The 21,867-nt window shown below is 39.7% G+C and overlaps 1 protein-coding gene across 1 annotated transcript in view; it reads left to right on the top strand.

Annotated features, from left to right (window-relative positions):
- Nucleotides 1-4,420: 4,420 nt before the first annotated feature.
- The window catches only part of CLIC4 (chloride intracellular channel 4), a 65,447-nt gene continuing 48,000 nt past the window's right edge, over nucleotides 4,421-21,867 (top strand). Inside the window, exon 1 of the mRNA XM_074377152.1 lies at nucleotides 4,421-4,843. Within this exon, the coding sequence (XP_074233253.1) occupies nucleotides 4,772-4,843 (72 nt within the window). The 5' untranslated portion in view covers nucleotides 4,421-4,771. The remainder of the gene's footprint in view (nucleotides 4,844-21,867) is intronic.

The raw sequence follows: 21,867 nt of genomic DNA, 5'->3' as shown, positions 1-21,867 counted from the left end.
TACTCTGCTAAGTACTTTACATGTATTATCTCATCTAATCATTACAATTACCCTGTGAAATTAGCATTATTATCATCATCTCTGTCTTATAGATGAAGAAACTGAGGCTTAGAGACTAACTTGCTGTATTGCTTATTGTCACTTAGCTAATAAAGAACCAGTATTTGAAACCCAGGTCTTGTGCACCAATAGCATTATTTTAAAATTAAGGTATGTACATTGTTTTTTCAGGCATAATGTTATTGCACACTTAATAGACTACAGTATAGTGGAAACATAACCTTCATATGCACTGGGAAAACAAAAAATTTGTGTGACTTGCTTTATTGAGGTATTTGCTTTATTTCGGTGGTATGGAAGTGAACCCACAATATCTCCAAGGTATGCCTGTAATGTTTATTGAGCACTTAATATATGCCAGGCAGTGCGCTAAATGCTTTACATTTATTTACCTGCCTAATCCCCATAACAACCCCATGAGGTAGGTATTGTAATTATCATCATTTTATAAGAGGAAATTGAGGTCTAGAGAGGATCACAGCTGGGAAATTAAACAATTTGCTCAAATAAAGAAGGATATGACAAGGTTCCTCAGGCTCCAAGAATCTCACGGTATACCAAGGAAGAAGACATTGTTATAAATAGCAATAACAGCTAACATTTATTAAATACTTCTTAAATGCTTTACGTGGATGATCTCATCTAATCCTTATAGTGACTTCATGAGTTAGGTTCTATTATAGTTGACTGTAGTAATGAGGAAACTTGCTTGAGTTAACAAACTTGCCCAACTGGGATTCGAAATCAGGCAGTTGGCTAGGAAGCTCAGATTGGTAACCGCAAAACCACCTGACCTCTCTGATGGGTGAGGCAGACTCCAGGCCAACGAAGCATTGACACAAGGAAGCTCCTTTGAGTAGGGGGATATTTGAGTTGGGTCTGGAAGGATGGGTAGGAGCTTACCTTTTCCCACACCCACTTAGTGTACAGTGTAGTGGAGAGACAGTTGTGGATTTGAAGCTCAGCTCCGCCACCTTCCCAGTTAAATGACTTGTGTTTATCTCCTCCATTCCCAGTTTCCTTGTTAAAAGGGACATTGAAAACTATTCATCTGAAACACCACAAGAAGTAAATGTGATTGGATATAGAAACACCCAGCTAGGTGTCTGGCATGTAGCGTGGGAGCTCAATGGTTGAGATTATGGACAAATGGGTTCATGCCAACAGCTAGTCTTTGTAGAGCACCCACCACGTGCCAGGCACAATTCCAAGCATTTAACGTGGATTTACTTATCAATGATCCTATTACTTATTAACGATCATAACTATTTTTAGGTACTATTTTTAGGGCCATTTTACAGAGGAGAAAGGGTAACATAGTGAGGTTAAATAAGTTATTCTGAGCTAGTAAATGACAGCGGCAGAACTGGAACTCAGGGAGTCTGGCCCAGCGTCCACGTACAGAGAACTTCATTCTCCTGCCTAAGTTGCAGAAAGCAGGGCTGAGGCAGTCAGCCAGCAGCAGCACAGAATTACGAGTGAGAGGACAGAAGTGCATCATCAGGGGAGGCTTTCTGGAGGTGCCATTTTGTCCTTTGCAAAACTTGATTTCTTGTGAAGTGGCAATCATAAACAAACACAAAACACCTGACTTCTCAGACAGGGCGAGCAAGACCCTCCAAAGGGGATGTCATGGGTACAGGAAACCATAGCTTAAACACAGCGCATTCACCCATTCTGTGAGTTTTTACTGTGTACCATGAGCTGTTCTATGAGCTGGGAGCATTAGCCATAAACAAAATCAAGCAAAAATCTCTGTCCTCATGGAGTTTGCGTTCCAGTTTGGGGAGACAGACAATATGCAAATAAAGAAATAAAATAGATGTCAGAGGGTGGTAAGTGTAACAGAGTGAAAAAAAAAAGTGGATAGAATGGGCTCCAACTGCTTGCAATGTTGAGTAAGGAAGGTATTGGGGGAGAATTCTCGGAGAAGGTGGGATTTGAGTGAAAACCTGAAGGAGGCAAGGGAATGGGAACTGCAGGAATTCTAGGGGAAGAATATTCCACAGACAGAGACGAGCAAGTGCAAAGACCCTGAGGCAAGCGTGCATTTGGCACATTCAAGGAATAGCAAGGAGGCAGGTGTGGCTAGGGTGGAGAGCAAAGGGGAGAGAAGTAAGAGATGAGGTCAGAAGAGGGTGGGGGTGGAGGAGGAAGAACATATCTCCATCAGTCTTCAAGATTTGTGTGTGTGTGTTATGAAAACAAACACGAATATAGAATGCAAAATATGCAAGCATTTCAAAGCTGGAACATGAGACTTGGATGCCATAAGCTATGGACCCTTCCTCACATAAACATCCTGCTTTTCTCTCTCTCTCTCCCTCCCTAGACTGGCTCTGCCCAACCATGGGAGCCGCATGGGGGGTGGAAACTGGGAAACATAGATATGAGTAACTGTGATCAGGTTTCTAAGCACAGACTCTGGATCTGAGCCTTGGCGATCACCACCACCTCAAGGCTCTGTGGACGAGAATGTCTCTGGTTTCCTCTCAGTTAAGATTTGAGTCAATAAGACCTAAAACACCCTGGTCTGCTCATCCTTCCAGGCATTGGTCATGTCTAAATTCTTGTGCTGTGAGGCCAGGATAGAACTGTCAACAGTCACTCACCACAGGTAATATTCACTGATTTAAACTGAATTTGTAAACCTCTGAAAACAAGACTGCCTTGAAATAGTCTTTTGCCTCAGGGCCAGTTTGGGGCCATCTTTGAGGTTCCATTTGATCATTTTAGACTTGGATCTGTTTTAAGTTGGATCACTATTTTGTTTCCTTTTCAGGCAGTGAAAGGCTGGAAGGGAACTTTGGTTCCATTTCCCAATTCTGTGAAAAACTAACACTAGGTTTAGTTCAGAGTCCAGCCAGACACTTCAGTTTGGTTTTGGTTCAAGTCCCTACCTGGGGGACAGCCTCTTGGAGTTTACTTCTCTTCACCAAACAAGCTGGTCTTGGGAAGAGCTGAATATGATGCCATCCTAGTCTCCAGGGGTGGAAGGCACAGCACAAGGCCCAATGCAATGATAAAAGCCATCACTGAGCAGGATGAGTGGTAAGGCTAGGACCAGTAACAGCCCCACCTCCAACTCGAAAATGAAACTGAGGCTTAAGGGTTTCAGGATCTTGGAGTTTCAGGACTTACTCTGACTCCAGAGCATGTGCTCCTAGCCTCTGGGGCATGCTTTTTTTTTTTTTTTTTTTTTTAAAAACAGAGTCCTTCCAAGAATATTTGAGCAACTTGCTATGGCTGGGAGAGGAAGAAGCTGCTGGTTTCACTGTATTTTCATGCATACATTCAATTTGTCCGAACATTCTGTAATGTGCTATGTACTGAGGATGTGGAGAGACGAATCCATGTCTGGCCCTCTCCGGACTCAGCATTCACCTTAACCTGGGAAGTGAGGAGGAGTAGCTGAGTCATGTACTACCAAAAGTCAGAAGAGGGAACAAGTAACTGTTGCCAGGGGGTGATATTTGCCCCAGGCATCCAACAGGGGCAAATCCAGACCACGTGCTTACCTACTGCTTCGCGCAAAGTATCCCAGCCTCTGTCCTCAGGGGCTTAAAACCCAGCACAGATTTTCAGTTTGAGGACCACGTACAGCAAAAATGTCCTGGTGCTTGTTAAAATGTGAATTTCTCCCTACCTGACAGGAGGAGAATCAGAGAATTGGGTAAAGCATGTCTGGGTGTAGCAGGTGGTTCTGAGGCACACTCAAGTTTACCAGATGAACGGGGAAAGAAATCACTCCAGGAAAGGGGAACCGCATGCACAACGGCTTGGGAATCCTTCTTAGCCCTCAGGCACTGGGGCTGCAGTTCAAGACTGCAGGCTCTTGGAGGAGAGGGATCCCGTCCGTGCTGTTTATCACTGGCTGCCTGGAGCACACTAGGCTTTCACAAATATTTGTTAATACGCTGGCTCCCAAGACAGAACTGCCGGGAAGAGTCAAAGGGAAAAACGAAGTCAGACGAGAGGGAAAAAAAGGTGTTTCTAAGGGGATGAAAACTTTCCGAAAAGGGAAAAGAGAGCTCCGTCTAACAAGAGGGAGATGGGGAGGCGACCGCTGCGGGAAAGGGCGATGAGTCCTCGGGGCTGCAGCTGGGGAGAGGGCAGGAGGCGCCTTCTTGCCTCCCCCGGCCGGCCTAAGGCTGAGGTCACCTGGCCTGGCGCCAGCGGCAGCTGGGAGGACGCGCCCGCGCTTCGGCGGGAGGCGGTGTCAGGCGCTGGCCCCCGGGGGAGTTTCCCTTCCTCCTGCCCCCACGGGAGGCGTGGCTGGGGGGTCCCGCCCATCGCCTGCTGGAGCCTGGGCTTCGTCGGGTCCCAACAAAGGCCACGCCCCGAGCCTAGGTCAAGCCACCTTAGCTGCCTCCGGGCGCCGGAGCGGTCCTTCCACCTCACCCGCCCGAGGCCACGCCCTTTCCTCTGGAGAGTCCGGAGACGCCGGGCCTTGGTCCCGCCCCAATACGAAGCCCCGCCCCTAGAGCCCCGCCCCGCGACTTGAAGCGGTTAGGGCTGCTGCCGCCTCAGAGTCGCGCGCGGGGCGTGGGGCGGTGCTGAGAAGCAGATTCTGAGGTGTCAGGCTGAGGCGAGTTAGTCTCCGGGACCGTCCTGGGAGGCGCAGCGAGGCGGGAGTCCGCAGCCAGAACAACCCCAGAGCAGGAGCAGCTGCTGCCGCTGCCGCCGTCCGCGGAGCCCCGCCGAGCTGGCCATGGCGCTGTCAATGCCGCTGAACGGGTTGAAGGAGGAGGACAAAGAGCCCATCATCGAGCTTTTCGTCAAGGTGAGCGCTCGCCGCCGTCGGGCCCTGCGGAGCCCCGGGCGCCCGTCGGGCCGCAGGGGGCGGCGTCCCTGGGCGCTCGTCAGCCCCGGCGCCCCCGCAGCGCCCCCGCGCGGCGCCCCGCACCCGGGAGGGAGGGAAGCGCAGCTCCCGCGCCCCCGGCCCATTGTCCTGGGCCCACCCGCGCCTTCCCGCCACCGAGGCCGGTCGAGGGGGTCGGGGTGGGACCAGGACCCCAGAAAGCCAGCAATGCGGGGCGAGGGCACCGCCTCCAGCCGCGCGGGCTCCGCGGACGCCATACGGTCGTCCCGCGTCTGGGTGGGACCGGCTGCCCACCCCGCCCAGGCCCCGGAGGCCACGAGCCGCCAGGACCAGGGCGGGGGTGAGTCCTGTCACCCGCCTCCCACCACCACCGCCCGGGCGCCCGAACCCCGACCCCACCGTACCCCACTCCTCCGCTCTCCGAGCCCACCCCCGGCCCGGGAGGCGAAGCCTCGAGCCAGTCTTCAGTTGATGAACAACTTCTTTGAACGGTCTCGGAAAGAGCATTTCACTCCCGGCTGTTAGGAAACTGTAACTTTAATGTTCGGTTCCATCAGATAAGTATTTATAAAAAGAGCAGAACTTCCAGGGCCTCCAGAAAAGACCGAGATTCCCACCTTGGATTTTCCTGTCTTAGATACCTTACCACCATCTGGTTTTCTTGTTTCTCAAGCGCGGAGTGTTTTGTATGATGCAACATTTTGGCTGCTCCCTTCGTGTTGCTGCCTGTGGGAAGAGTGTGTGTGCCCTTTGTTTTGAAAGAAAAACTGACGAGGGAAAAGAATTCCTAACTTGCGTGGCTTTAAAAGGGTTGATTTTCCTTTCTGGTCTCTTCAGTTTTTATATCTTGGAACTGCCATGTTTGCTGACAAGTACTATCCCTAACCCTTATCTTTTTTATTTAAAAATTTTCATGTGAGCAAAGGAGAGAGTAGAAGTTATGAACACCTGGATCCAGCTGGCTTCCTCAAAACTTCCTTAAAATCCTTGAGATTTCCTTTCTTAGTCATTTACTTAAGCAGGCTTATTCAGAACTAGGCTCTGAATTGGAAAGAACAGAATTCCAGAACAATTTTGTTCTTTTTTTCCTGAGTTTTCAAAGAACAGAAGACATTGAAGGGTGTGTCTGAGACATGAAAATAAGAAATAAATGATCTGCAAGTGTTGGAAACAATGTTTTAGGCTTTTCTTTCAGTTATCAGTTTTAGAAACATTTTGGTTCAGGGAACTGAAACAGCAGACAGGTATAGAACCTCCAGAATATCTTCAATCTCAATTACTTCGAGTGACAGATAGAGGACTTTGAGATGCAGAGAATGTAGGAAGGAACCTGAAATAAGAGAAAGGAAGAGGCATGGAAGGTAGCATGAAGAAGGGAGAAGGGTGGGTCAGAGATCAGTTGTTCAAATAATTTCACTGGAGCCAGGAACAGGAAGGAATTTTCATAAATTCAAAAATAGTGTATCTACTAAAAACTTAAGAAATGTTACTTAATGGTGAAACTTTAGAAGTATCATTAAATTGAGTCAGATACGGATACCAGAGGAATGGTTTCTCTTCAGCATTGTACTGGAGGTCTAGCCAATACAATAAGATAAGAAAAAGAAATGAAGTGCATGAATTAGAGAGGAACAGATCAATGCTTAATGCCCTGCTATTAATTTAACTCTTCAGTTAGAAGGAGAGGGGTGTGGTTCATTGTTTCCCAAACTTGAGTCACTTGCATACCTCTTCTCTGTTTTCTATACATGTGTTGGATTGGTATCTTAATATATTTTTTAAATTTTAATTTCACTTTACTAGTTTTATTTATTGTTTAATTTTTTTTGTTTGTTTCTCAGGAGTGGGGGGAGGTGATTAGGTTTACTTATTTATTTTTTTAGTGGTGGTACTGGGGATTGAGCCCAGGACCTCACACATGCTAGGCACGCACTCTACCACTAAGCTATACCTTCCCCCCCTTGGATTGGTATTATTATTATTTACTAAATTCAACCCATTTAAAAAAAATAATAAACACATCACCCTAAGCAATAATAGCTGTGAAACTGTGGATGAGGTATGGTGACTATATTTCTTACGTGCATAACTATTAAAAAATGTTTGTGAACCACCTAAAGGCATCCTGTTTGCCACTAGTTGTAAGCCTTTGTCACTAGGCTTGGTGACAGAGAACCTGGTTCAAGTCACAGTTCTGTACTCACTGGCTCGTTTACCCTGGGCAAGTTCTTTTCTTTCTCTCAGACTTGTTTTCCTTCTTTGTGAAGTAAGAGATGAAATCTTTTCTGCTGCCCTGTGGTTCAGCATAGGCAAAACTTTATAGTGTTATAAATCAGGATGGCTGTTTCAAAGGGGAATAAGGGGGCCAAGTAAATTGTGGTAAAGAGTATTCCTTTTTGTTTGTTTTATGAGGGGGAGGTTGTTAGGTTTATTTGGACGAGGTACTGGAGATTGAACCCATGACCTCGTGCATGCTAAGCATGTGCTCTACCACTTGAGCTATACCCTCCCCCCAAGTAAAGAGTATTCTTGATTTCCAAAAACTATGTGTGGGAAATGCAAATGGGGAAAAATACCCTTGTAAATATAATTATTTTGAAAGCAGTGAAGGGGCAGAGGCTGTGGTTGTCCAGTGTGGTGTATTAAATACTGTTAATTATTCTGCCAAGAGGTAACTGAATTTGTAGCAGAAAACTATTACCTACACTTAAAGGACATGAATGTAAATGTGCTACCTGTTTAGGTAGCATGAAATATAAGAGAAATAGACTAGGACCTTCCCAACGAGTGTGACTGGACTCATAGCTCATAGCTGCTTTTCCTTCCTTGCGAGTATTGTTTTTAGAGTCATCTGCCCATGAGCCCAGAGACTCCTCATCACCTGTATAGTAGCAGTTCTCCATTTTTGTTTACCTCAACATCTACTGAATAGGGCACCCTCCCAATAGTAAAAGAGGCTTACAAAGGCAGTCACCGTCAAGAGTGAGGGTGCCCTATTCCCCCACCCTGAGGGGCCTGGTAGGTGGTATATATTTTGATACACCTGCCCAACTTGGGGACCACCATTAAATAGGGTAAAGTTCAAACCTTTTAACAAGGTTATAAGGTCTCTTATCTGCTGCCTGGGTTTCTAATCCAATTTGTCCACTTACTGATTGTGTGTCCCAAGACATATTACTTAAACCTTTCTGTGCCTCATCTGCATAGATGGGATTTTACTAGGCCAACCTCATGGGATTAAGTTAGTTAATACATGTGGTGTGTAATAAGCTTAGAACAGTGTCTACTACACAGTAAGTAAATGCTAGTTGTGTGTCATTTTATATGTACGTATTTGTATGTGCATCTCCCCTACTAGATAGGCAGGAAGTTCCTTGAGGGTAAGATCTGTATATTGTTCTGAGTGTCTGGAACATAAGAGGGTACCAAATAGTTGAAATGAGATTAGTTCCTTCTTTCTGAGCATTTTAGTGTCATTATATGTGTCTGCCATGCTTTGGAACTGGGAGCTACTTATTTAGATCCTGATGGTCTTGAGTCTCAAACCTTGGTCCTTCATTTGTTCAACTTTGCCTAGCCTCCTGCCTCCAAAACTCCATGTGGTTTTATCAGTCTTTTTTTCCTCTCCATTATTTGGTACTTCTAGTCTTTTCATATATATCTATCATATTTTCCACAAATATTTCTTCTTTGGAAATCAAGATTTCTGTATTGGGTAAAAGTAAATATTAAGTGTTGAGTGACAAAATGAGAGAAGTTGAGAAGAGACTGAATTTTTGGACTTTTCTTTTGCTTGTATAAGCCTAACTCTTACTGATGATACTGCCTCCCCACCCTCCACTAGAATCTTTGGTATGATGTGATGGTATTTCTGATCTTGGTTTAGGAGGAGTTCCTTTGCTGAGTTTAGTTTTATTGGCTGGAATTTAAAGTTGTTGTGCCATTTTTGAATTGGGACGCTCACTCTTGGCAGTTGTCATTAAACTGCTGGAGTTGGAATGGTATAAAAAGTTAATCTGATACAGAGTGATTTAACACATAAGAATAACTGTTTCTTTTGAGATATTTGGCAGAGTTTCTAATGTGCATGGACCCTGGAGCCAGGCTTCTTGGCTTGAATCTGGCTTCTAGTTGTGTGTCAGGCACGTTTCTTAAGTTCTCAGTACCTCAGTTTCTTTTTTTTTTTTTTTTTAACATTTTTTTATTGATTTATAATCATTTTACAATGTTGTGTCAAATTCCAGTGTTCAGCACAATTTTTCAGTTATTCATGGACATATACACACTCATTGTCACATTTTTTTCTCTGTGAGTTATCATAACATTTTGTGTATATTTCCCTGTGCTATACAGTGTAGTCTATTCTAAAATTTTGAAATCCCAGTCTATCCCTTCCCACCCTCCACCCCCCTGGTAACCACAAGTCTGTATTCTCTGTGAGTCTATTTCTGTCCTTTATTTACGCTTTGTTTTTGTTTGTTTGTTTGTTTTTGTTTTTGTTTTTTAGATTCCACATATGAGCGATCTCATATGGTATTTTTCTTTCTCTTTCTGGCTTACTTCACTTAGAATGACATTCTCCAGGAGCATCCATGTTGCTGCAAAGTACCTCAGTTTCTTGAGCTCAAATATCAGGATAATAATTGTAACAATTTTATAGCATTGCTGAGGGGATTAACTGGTGATCTGTGTGTATTAATTAGGGAAGTCTAAGCTTCTGTAGTAAATAATCTGCCCCAAACAATGGTTCAAACAAGATGGAAGTTTATTTCCTTTCTCAACTAGCAATCCAGGGAGGGTGTTCTCGAGGTTGGTGACTTTACTCCTTAGAGTCATTTACGGACCAAGGCTCTTTCTACCTTGTTTTTCCGTCATGCCCCAGAGTATTGTCCTCCTCTGAGTTGGCAACGCTGGTGGCTAAGAAGTCCTGGTTGCAGCAATGGGAGATGAAGAGTATGGAGGAGGATTATCTCTCTTAAGGGCCACTGCCCAGAAGTTCTGCCTGTCACTTCCTTTCATATTCTGCTGGGGGGAACTTAATCATCTTGTTTCATTTAATTGCAAGGAGTGCTGGCAAATGTGATCTAGCCATATACCACCCTAAGTGAAGCATTAGGAATAGTGCTTGGCACACAGGCACCTATTTTTATTGTTGATGATAGTATATTCTTAAATGTGGACTTCATTAATAGGATTCAGGGGATCCTGTAAATCCTTCATGAAGAATTATGTTAAAAATCTATATGAGTTTCCCCCCCCCCCCCGGGGATTCCTAACCCAAGGGTTAGGAACCATTGTTCTAAAAAAATAAATGGTGGCATTCTGATTGTCAAGAATAATTCTTATAAGTAAGGTATAGAAGAAAGGTTTGGGCTAGATGATCATTAAAGTCACTTCCATCTGATTTCTTGTGACTTAAAGCATTTATTGGCATGAACTAAGTGCCTGATAAAGTTAGGTACTATGGGAGATATAAGAAATTATTAAAAATTTTCTATCTTTAGGTTTAGAAACTTTACTGGAAAGAAAACAATACAAGATGGTAGGTATTTAAGGAGTCAAGTGTGGTTCACATTAAGTTTGGCCAGGAGATATGGGGAAAGATGGAAGTAAGCTTTAGCTTGATCTTGAAAAAGTGGGTGGAATAAGTAGATTGGGAATAGCCAAGAATGGGAATGTAAGTTTTGACATCATTTGTAAACTCATTATGCAGGAAACAGTAGATAGATTGATACTTTTGGAAGAAGGAGCCCAGCAATAATTCCAACCCGTAGTGACAGTGAGACAAGTTATTTAAAAGATGAGAATGAGACTTTTAAAACCTAACTTTTAGTCTTGTTTGGTCTCCCAACACTTCCTTGTTTTTTGGATTGCTGTCTATTCAATAGCTTCCCAGAGGAATTTGGGAAGGTGCAAATGGATTGTACAGATGGGCAAACTCTCAGCTGTTTTGCCAGTATAAAGTGGAAGTTCTTCGTGTTTTGTTTGAACGGCTGGCAGGCTTCAACTTTCTTCTTTCTTTTCTTTTAAACACAGACAAATGAAATACATTTTCTACAGGAAATGATGCTGAGAACTTTGTTCTACTAATTGAACAAAAACTAACTCCAGATCAAGACATTGCTACCTTGGATGTAATTGCTTTGACATTCATCTGAGGTTTCCAAAGGGGAAAATTCAGGAGATGCAAATGAATGTAAAAATGTGAAGTTAATGAGCAATCTATTCTTGTTATGTTTTGTTTGAGCTGTTCCTGAAAACTTAACAGTGCTGCTCCTGGCAAAGACCAAGGTGATAATTTTGAATGTAAAATTCTGAGAAGAAGGGACACAAAATGAGAAAGAGACAGGAGGAGTCTAAGACAAGGGGATTGAACACATGAAAAGCCTAACAGTATGAATAATAGGAAAGAGGCAATGTGGAGGACTTGGCTGTCACTAAAAGTCACAGTTGGTTTGGAAGGATGCTTACAGAGATGCCTAGAAGCCAGTAAAGGGATGGTGAGCAAGACTTTCCCACTTCCTGTTTCATTGGTGCTGTGGAGTCTCAGTGTTCTAATGTCTCCTGAATGGAGTCCATAAAAGGGAAATTTGTTAGCCAAAATAGGAAGTGTGATTAAGGCATGAGTTAAGATTTTGCTCAAGGAGGAGAGTCAGTTAGGATGCATATGACCATTGTAGAGGTTCTTGCAGAAAATGGAAAGGGATTTTCTGAGGGAAAATAACATTAAGGTCATGATTATAAACTGTCCAAGTATGATTTAACAGAAATCTAAATTTAATTCAGGGCATCAGTTAGTGAATTCTCTTGGAAGTTTTAATCTTTTTGTCGTTTTGGAGACTTGACTATCTCTCAGTGCTCAGTACCAAGAAATGGTATAAGGAATATCAATTAGCCTTATTTGGTTTCTGTTGTTTTCCTTTATTTAAAATATAAAACCAGGAGACTGTATTAGTCTCAATTTGTGAAAGTAACAACTTAATGTGTGCCAAAGATGAACTGGGAGTATTTTATATTTTAAACATTTTGAAGAAGCAACAATATTAAAACCAAGGCCAGGTATTGACCTCAGAGCATATATTTTGTTCTATAGATTTTTTTGTTTGTTTTACTTAAAGCTGAAATACAGTATGAGTCTAAGCAAGAAGTATAACAACCTTTTTTCTTCTTTTGGTAATAAAATTATTACTTCCAACTTTACATGTGAAATAATTCATTTTTATGAAAAGGACTAAGTTTTCATTATGATAGAATTGTAAAAATGTCAGTCATCTGTAATAATTTAAGTATTGAATTTTACCACCATGCAGCATAGCTATTTATCTGTATGTGTGAGAGAAAAAAAAAGAGAATCTGAACAAACATTGGAGAATACGAAAACAAATAATTAGATGAAAGAAGAGGTAATTAAGAACTTAAAAATGTGTAAGTTCTATGCATGTTTTCCACAGCTAACAACCAGTTGCTTTATTACCTCTGTAGTTTCCTGCTCTACCAGCTGAGCTATCCAAATGTACAACCAACCAGCTGCTTTAGTAAGGAGGTGGGGATCAGGTGGTAGATTCCTAGAGTGAAAAGTTCATTAAAAGCTAAAGACAACCAGATGAGGCTGTTGTGCTTCATAGAATGAAGAAGTGGTAGCTGTGAGATGGGACTATAGAGACTAATTGAGAGAAAAAGAAGGTGGTTAGACTTAAGTGAAATTTTGGCCTCGAATATTCCTATGCTGAAGACTTAACTGAAAAATTTGCAAAGACATAAACTTATGAAGAGTGTGAAGTTTTATATTATTTGATCTTCTAGGTTACAGAATATTTTAGCTAATACAGGAATCTAAAATTTTGGCTTAAATATATTGAGGGCTTGTTGATTCTTCATTAAATCAAGTAAAAACTTTTGCTAGCCATCAATAACATAGACTTTACTTACACTTTGTAATTGTCGGCAGGACCTTTGATTGCAAATATACTTTAAAAAGTGACTTAGCGTAAGTAGTATCTAACCTTAGTCTATTTTAGTTTAAATATTGGTCCTAAATTTGAAAAGTAATGTCATTTCCTTTCTGCTTCTCAGTATATTCATTTGTATGTATTATGCTTTAAAAATATTTTTTTCCCAATTATAAAAGCAACACTTGTTTACTATAGACAACTTAGAAAACACAGAAAAGCACAATAAAATAAAAATTACTTATATCCCCTCCTTGAAATGGCTGCTGTTGCTATTTTTTATATGTCCTATTCCTAGTCTTATTCATAAACTTCATGAATTATTGATGAGAGTTTATGTATAATGTTTTAATATTCTTCATGTTTGCAAAATACTTGGAAGAATGAAAAATGAAGCCCAATCTAATATGTAACATGTATTGAATTAAATGAATTGATTTAAAGAAAATTTATTTAGGTTTTATCAGAGAAACTCATATTATATCTGGATTTATCTTCCCAATGGCACTAAAAGGACATTAACCCAGTCTGATCTTTGGTGGAAGAAGGCAAGCTTTTATGTTGTGAAATCTGCCAACATACAGAATTGCTTATAGTATAGACATTGATTAAATGGTTTAAAGGTAGACCCTCCTTTTGTGCTCTTTAGGAGAAACCTGTTATGAAAAGTAAAATTATTTTTTAATATTAATTTCCCCCTTCAATATTTAGTAGATGAAGTATACCCATTTTATAGTTGAAGGATATATGATGTAATCTTTGTCTAGGAACAGTCGAGCACAGTATAATAGAAGCAAACATTGAATACTTTCCTTGCAGTAAATACTAGAGAGATAAAGAAATAAGAACAGGTTCCCTTGTCTTAGAGGAGCTCACAGAACAGCTTAATGGACAGAGACTCAGTAAATGAGCCATGGTTGATAATGACTTTTTCCTATAATACAGTGAATTTTTGTCTCACGTGTTTTTTAAGATCCAGTTGAATTAAGACCTTAAGAAATGATTTATGTGGCAGCCTAAATGCGATAACTGACTTAAGAGTGAAGTGTTTATGTTGTATTCTAACAAATGAAAGGTAGTTAATATTACTGAATCTACCAGGCATGGTATATTATCATGAAGAAACTTCTATCCTTTCCCTCAATAATTAGTTGTGTGTTATATTCTATAATTTTGTCTAAAATAAAACTGATACTTCTTGCCATAAATCTTAAATGGAGCTTACTTTCTCTAGTTGCTTATTGAGTTAGATACAGACTCCGTGATCTAGCATTCATAGTCTTTCAGTTTATGGTCCCAACTTGTGCTTTCAGTCTTAGCCTCCACTGCAGCTGCAAATATACTTCATATTCTAACTGGATTGGTCTTCAACATACTCTGTACTTCTCTGCCTCCATGGAAGATATTTGCTTGTGTTTTTTTCATTTGGAATGTCGTTGGCTTCTCTAGCCTCTCCCCCAACCTCCAATTTCTGCCTGCCAGAATAACATTTGTTTTTTCATCCAGTCATTTAACAAATATTGAGACACTGTTCTAGGGACTTGGATACATCAGATAACAGTATGGTGTTCATATTCAGTTGGGGGAGGCAAACGATAAACGTATGTCTACTAGTGACAAGTGCTATGAAGAAAAATGAAATAGGATAAGGAGTATAGAGAATAATTGGGTGCTTTTTTTTTCATTTTTCAGTTTTATTAGGTACAATTGTTACAGTTTGATTATACATAATTGGGTGCTATTTTTGATTTAACAGGACATTCTGTTAAATCTGTAGCCTTGCAGAAAATAACATATAGGGAGGCAAGGACAGAAGTAGGGAGACTAAATAGGAGGCTTTTTAGTAATTCAGACAAGAAATGATGGTGGCTTGGACTAAGGTGAGAAGTAGTGTAATTCTGGTTATATTTCTAAGATAGGGATCACAGGATTTCCTGATGAATTGAATGTGGATTATGAGAGAAAGAGAAGTCAAAGATGATTCTGAGATTTTTGTTCTAAACAACTAGAATGATGAAGGTGCCATTAACTGAGGTGGGGAAGTCTGTGAAAAGGGCTTAGTTCTGATGAAAAGAGCAGGAGTTCAGTTTTTGACATTTTAAATTTGAATATTTTAAGACCTCGTGAAATCTATTGTCTAGTGAGAGAGGCTTGTGTTAAAGAAATACACAAGTATAGACAACATATAATTACATTAAGGACAAGAACAAGAGCCAGGGGGACTTGAGAAAGAATGTCAGGAAACCCAATTTAGATGGAATCTCATTAGGGGCTTCTCTGAGAAAATGACTTGTAGGATGAATAGTAATTAGGAGAAGAATGAGATGAAGGACATTCCAGGCTGGATGAAATGGCATATGTAAAGGCTGGAAGTATTCATAAATTGAGAGCGCGGCTGGAACAGAGAGAACAAGGGTGATGTGTAGAGTGAAGAATAGATAGGCCATATCATAGAGGTCCTTGTGTGTCATGTGAGCTTTATCCTTAGTAAAAAGGCAGTTCTCAAAGGGAGTGTCATGATTTGATTTGCATTTTACGATGAGTCTGGCCATTCTGTGGAAAACCAATCGAAGAGAGGCAAGAGTGGAAATAAGAAGCACTACCTGTACGCTGTTGTGATGGAGAAAGATGATGGTGATGGCTTGGATTAAGATGGTGATGGAGAGAAGAGAATGGATTTGAGACAAATTTTGGAAGTGGGGTCCATGGGAAGATATTGAAGGATTTCTGTGACAGAGAAGCGTGAGAAATGACTTGGGTATCTTATTAGAATGACTGGTGGATACAGGTGCCTTTTACTGAGATGGAGGCGAAACAGACAATGTTCAGTTTTCAACTTGGCTGAGTTTGAGATAACTGAGATGTCAAGTGGAGACGTCTACTAGAAAGTTGGATGTATAGACTTTATGCTCAGAAAGAAATCTAGGCAGGGTAGGGATATTTGGGACTTGTTTTGTGTGTGTGTGTCTGTACAGATACTTTGTTTATGTGGTATTTAAAGTGTGTGAGATCATTCTGTGGATGAGTGAGGAGTAAAGAAAATGCTCAGAGTCAAGTTTGAGAAACTCATAACACTAAGGGGTTGCATAATAGAGAATCTGGAAAAGCAGAGCAAGGAGGAGTTGCAGTAGAGCAGTATTGGGAAGAGGAAAACTGTGAGAGCAAGTTACCAAAGAAGCTGGAGAAGTTTTTAAAGAGGAAGTGACCAGTTGTGTCAAGTAAGATGATTTTCAGCCTGGAAGTCGTTGGTAAGCTTAGTAGTAACCGATTTGGTGGAGTGGTGCTGGGGAAGCCATAATAGAATGGATGGAAGAGTGAATAGAAGGGGAGGGTAGAGCTCAGTAGTAGAATGCCTGCTTAGCCTTCTTAAAATAACTGAGTGAATAAATAAGCCTAGTTACCTCCCCCCCCAAACTAGAAACCAAACCAAAAAAAAAAAAATACACATATATATATATATATATAAAATATATATTTTTTAAAAAAAGAGTGAATTTAGAAATAGGAGAGTGGAGTCAATATGTAAAGCCAACCCTAACGAGAAACGACGGGGTAGAAGAGATGGATTGGTAGCTAGAAGGAGATACATATCAAAGGAAGGCTTTTTTTTTTTTTTTTTTTAAGTATTAGTTGTAAGGACTATAACGTAGGAAAGAACACTTGATGGATACCATCATCTTAGAGGGAACTATTTCCCATGAGAGTCATAATTTACCGACTGGAAGGCCTTTTTCAGTGCAAAGGTCTGTTTTGTGTATGTTTAGAATAGATGCTTGATCTCACTGCCTTATTTTTCTGTTGCATTTTCCAAATGTATGAGATAGAAATATAGAAAAATATTTCATACTTAATTGGACTAATATAAATATTTATGGGGTACTTTGTATGTGCCAGTCACTGCAGTACATGTATTAACTCATTTGATCGTTCTCTAAGAAAATATTTGTTGAAGAAATATACAGAAGCTTTTTTTCCCCTTGCCTTGAACAGGACTGATTCCAGAGGAGCCTGAGGGGGAAAAGAAGAAATAAAAGATCACGTGATTGGGAAACAGGAGATGCCTATTAAATTCACAGAGATCTTCATATAGAGAAGCCAGAGAAATAGGCTAGAGTGTGATGTAAATCACTGGACTCAGTTCATATTTGTAGTTTTAATTTAGTGCCTCAAAATCACTTTTTTTCCTTGCAAAATAAAAAAGACCGAAGGGAGAGTCCGCAACTGCGTTCTGGCCCTGAGTATGTGGTTTGACAGCCACTGGGATGAAGAGTCACAGTCATTGTCCTGATGACTCAGCAGGGACCCCTGTGCTCTTAGATGATAGTGTTGCCTCAGTGATGCTTGTAGAGGTTTTTTCTATCCTTTATAATATTTGAGATTCGAGATCCAAAGTCAGAGCCAGGGGATGATTGTTGGCTTGAAGTATCGTTTGTACTCCCTATGGAGTCGCTGGAACAGACTATTTCAGAGTTGAGTGGGGAAGAGAATTAGAATTAATTAGAATTAATATTTCAGGTAGTCAACTGAGGTGTCATTTGGAGGACTGGGTCTTTGTGTTATGCTGTGGTGGTGCAGTGGTTAAGAGCATGAGGTCTGAAGCCACGTAGACTATTAATCCTAGTTCTACCTTTCTGCCTTGATATCTCCATTGGGGTAACTGTATCTACCTCTTGGGTTTTTGTGAAGATTAAAAGAGTTAATATAAGAAAAGCACTTAGTGTCTGACACAGTAAGCATTGTTTGCTTCTTATTATTCCATGAGCCTTTGGGAATGCTGAGTTAAGACTCAGCATTGGCTCATGGTTAGTTTATATGTTCAGAATATATGATTTCAACGCTCAGAACATTACTAAGAAAAGCATCTGCCAGGCTGCTGTTACAAATAGGTGGGGAACTTTCCATTCTTTATCAGAAGAGCAGGTTGGTACAAAAAAAGTCCAAGATTAGACCTGAGCTATTCTGAATTAACTTCAGTGAACCGTGATGCTGTTGACACTTAACTATTATGTAACTAAAGGACAGTCAGATTGGACTCTGCCATTTTAGAACATCTGCCTCAGCAGCTCTTTCTGGACTTGTAGCTTAAGCTGAGAGTCCATTATTAATTAGTAAGTGTGTTTTTCTTGCTTTTGGTGTTTTTCTTGTTTTGCATTTCTTCTTCCTCTTCTTTTTCTTTTATTCTTTTAGTGAGAGGACAAAAGAAGTAAAGAGGGATAATCTAAAACATAGGATCTAGTGGTTCTTTAGAAGTACTTCTGAGTTGTGCATCTTGGCATATATATATTTCGCTTAGCACCCTGTGCTACTACATTTCACTATTCCTTGATTTTTATGGTAAATTTTGATAAGGCTGTAATTGAGAGATAAAGTAAGGATCATAAAGTGACTTTAAAATCCTTCATTTTATAATGTTATAAGCTCCTTGAAACTACTTAATTTATTCCTATATGAGATAGAGTCCACTGATACATGAAAATGAGCAGTAGGTTTTTGTTTTCCTGTTAAAGTCAGAATAAGAGTCATAAGAGAATTGATACAATTATCTTGAGTGCTTACTATGGTTCCTGCATAGTGTACCAAGCCTTTTACTTATGTTTGGTAATTTAATCTTCATATAAACTCTGGAATAGGTACCATCAATGCTCTTTCACACATGAAGTTTAGATCATTTCTTGTGTTTGGTCGCAGGCTGGTAAGTAGCAGTACTGGGATTTGTACTAGGTGAGACTGACTCTTAACCAGTAAGAGCTCTTTTATTTGTTTATATTCTTTTTCTCTATTTGAAACTTGAATTTTTACTTAACAGAGTTTTGTTTTCACTATTTGTTTCCAGTCACACTGAAAAATAAAAAGAAAGAATTCTGAGAATGTTAGGGATATTTCTGAAACACACTAACAACCAGTGAACCTAGATGAGTTTGGTGCTTCCAGTTCTCTTGGTTAAATTTGAAAGGAAACTGTAAATTTTCCATGACCTCACCTCTTTGCATTTTGGGGGCCTGGTTAATTAGTATTTTTAAAAGTACTTTAAGGGTTTATGTATAAACTTGTTGAGGAGCTTGACTTGAACATCACATATTTGATTTTAGGATTGTTTCTAATTTGGAAATGTCAAAGCAATCTCAAGTTTAACAAAAATCACATACTAAATTGTTAATGTTTTTCTTTGTTTTTTTTTTTCCCCCTTTTAAACCTCTTCCTTCAGAGAGCCTACACTGATCTTTGCATTGTTGATATAAAAAAAGCAAGGAAGTTTCTTTTTGTGGAGAGAGGAAATGGCTGTTAGTTCAGGACTTTATCCATATTAGGTATAAACTAAATATAGACGTGTAATCCAGGAGTGAAGTCACATCTATAAAGTTTCTTAAGCTGAGCTAATGAGATCAGCCAGTGCTTTTAGATCTCGGTTTTTTGGTTTAGTCTTTTTTTTTTTTTAAACTTTGGCTCACTTAAAAGGCTACCAAACAGATTAATCCTATGGTCTGCGTTCCATTCCTTAAGATTTTTTTTAATAAAGAATCTTTCTTTAAACAAACACCCAAATAAAAGAAAATTCTGCTTTGTGGATAAGGGATAGTTGATTATGCCTCTTTTTGATGGGATGTAATAAATATGTTCATTTCTTCAGTTTCTTGATCCTGTTGTAATTTTCCTGTCATTTTTTTTTTTAAAGTTGGTTTACCCTTAAGTCTTTTTCACACATTTTTACTGAGAGGCTAGACTCTTGTGGTCTTGTTTTGGGGGAAGGGCTCAGTGATGGAGTGCGTGCCTAGCATGCATGATGTCCTGGGTTCAATCCCCAGTACCTTCATTAAAAATAAACAAACCTAATTATCTGCCCTCCTAAAAAAATAAAATAAAAAAAGAAACATTTGTTTTAATTAGTATTTTTTTGGTTTATTTGGCATTTAACCATTAAGTCAGATGTCAGTGTTGCCAAGTGGTAATTGGATTCTTCTGGTTGGTTGATTATTGTAGATATTGTAGTGGAACAGAATGGAGGAATAAATCTCCTGTTTCTGGCCTAAGCACAGGTCATTCTCAAATAAGAACTTTTGAAAGCCCCCCAAAAACATTCTTACTCACAATAACTGTTTTCAGCTCTTGTGCCCCTTTACAGGGCCAAAACATTCAGGTGTTTAGCAATGTACTATGCTGCTGAAGAGATGAATGATACACCTTTATGGAATATCTTTATTAGAAATATTTTAGGTTACAACTAACTCTGTAAAAGGTTTATCTTAACATATTTCAAGGGTTTTGGTCCATGAAACCAAATGCCCTCCAAAGTTCAATTCAAATGTCCTCTAAATCCATCTCTGACCTTGTTGTTCCCTCAGCAAAGTTAATTCTTCCTACTATGTGTCCAGAGCACTTTGTGCATTTGAATATCCTGCCACTCATCTGAATCATTTTTCATCATTTTGTTGTTTTGGGCTAGAATGTGAATTTCCGGAGATCACGGTTCAGGGGCTGTATTTTTCATCTTTTCTATCTCAGTCCTAACACAGATCTTGGTATATAGGAGATAACTCATTAATTCAGTAGATGTCTATTAATGTTTGGGGGCAAATTGGTATGCATAGTCTGGGGATAGAAGCATGTAAGAGTACTAAATCTGTTTCTGGTGTTTTGTTCTATATTACCTCATAGTAAAATACCACAAATAAAAATAGTGTTCATTTATTGAACTTGAGACTTGTAATTTTAGTTTTATGACTAAGGTACTCACTAGATAGATAGCCATGCATCTAAACTTAATAACAGATTGGTTTAGAGGTTTAAAATCTTCAAATTATATAACTGGAAGATCAGGTTCAAGTTGTTGTTCTCATCTGTAAAGTGGGTGTGTTTCTTAGAAGTGCTGTCTAATCTAGTCAAGATTTATTTTATGTACCCAAAGTAGCCTTAGTCTTGGGTGCTTAGGCCCGGACAGAAAATTGAGACCCGAGATTTCAAAGTCAGATTCAGATAGTCAAATTTTCATAATTAGAAGCAGTTTATTAGAAAACAAATATAAATGGAGCCAATAAAAATTCTCAGTGATAATTGGGGCAGTTTGCCAGAGAAATGAAAAATATTTCAAGAGTAAATTCTTTGACCAGAAAGAGTATATTATATTTTCCACTGAAATACCTGAAAAATAAAGGGAATATTTTGTTGTGTCTAAAATAAAATAGATATAGAATTATTCTAAGTTAGAATGTACCTTTGTCGTATTTAAGGCACCTGTGCATTGAAATGGTAAGTAAATAATTTCAGTAATAAACTTGCTATCTTGTGCTGTTTAGATATTTGAAATTTATAGTAGGCCAGCCAAGGAGATAGGAATTCTGAACATTAGCTTTCCAAAGCTGCAATATGTTGTTAAGTATATAATTTTAAAAGAAACTCATTTTGTAATATATTTTAATGAGAAATTTGAACATAGATAATCCAAAATAAACTTTCAGAGAAGGGTTCATTCATTCATATGTTTGAGTGCTAATATTTTATTTAAAATATTCTGTAGTACTTTTATGTCTGCAGTTTTACATTGCTCATTGTCATCATTATTCATCCTCTGTTCTTAGCCATTTAGAGGTTCATAACGTAGCTATTAAACAATATTGTAATGGACACATGAAAAGATGTTCAGCATCGCTAAATATTACAGAAATGCAAATTAAAACCACGATGAGGTATCACCTCACATTAGTCAGAATGGCTGTCATCAAAAGTCTACAAATAAGTGCTGGAGAGGAGCTGAGAAAAGGGAACCCTATTATACTGTTGGTGGGAATGTAAATTGATGCAGCCACTATGGAAAACAGTATGGAGGTTCCTTAAAAAACTAAAAACTGAGCTACTATATGATCCAGCAATCCTACTCCTGGGCATATATCTGGAAATGTTGAAAACTCTTAATTTGAAAAGATACATGCACCCCTATATTCCTAGGAGCACTTTTTATAATAGCCAAGACATGGAAACAGCCCAAGTGCCCCTCAACAGATGACTGGTTTAAGAACATGTGATGTGTGTATATGCAATGCA

This window comes from Camelus bactrianus, chromosome 13 (assembly GCF_048773025.1).
Source record: "Camelus bactrianus isolate YW-2024 breed Bactrian camel chromosome 13, ASM4877302v1, whole genome shotgun sequence".
Classification (NCBI taxonomy): domain Eukaryota; kingdom Metazoa; phylum Chordata; class Mammalia; order Artiodactyla; family Camelidae; genus Camelus; species Camelus bactrianus.
This window is presented reverse-complemented; position numbering and strand designations above follow the sequence as displayed.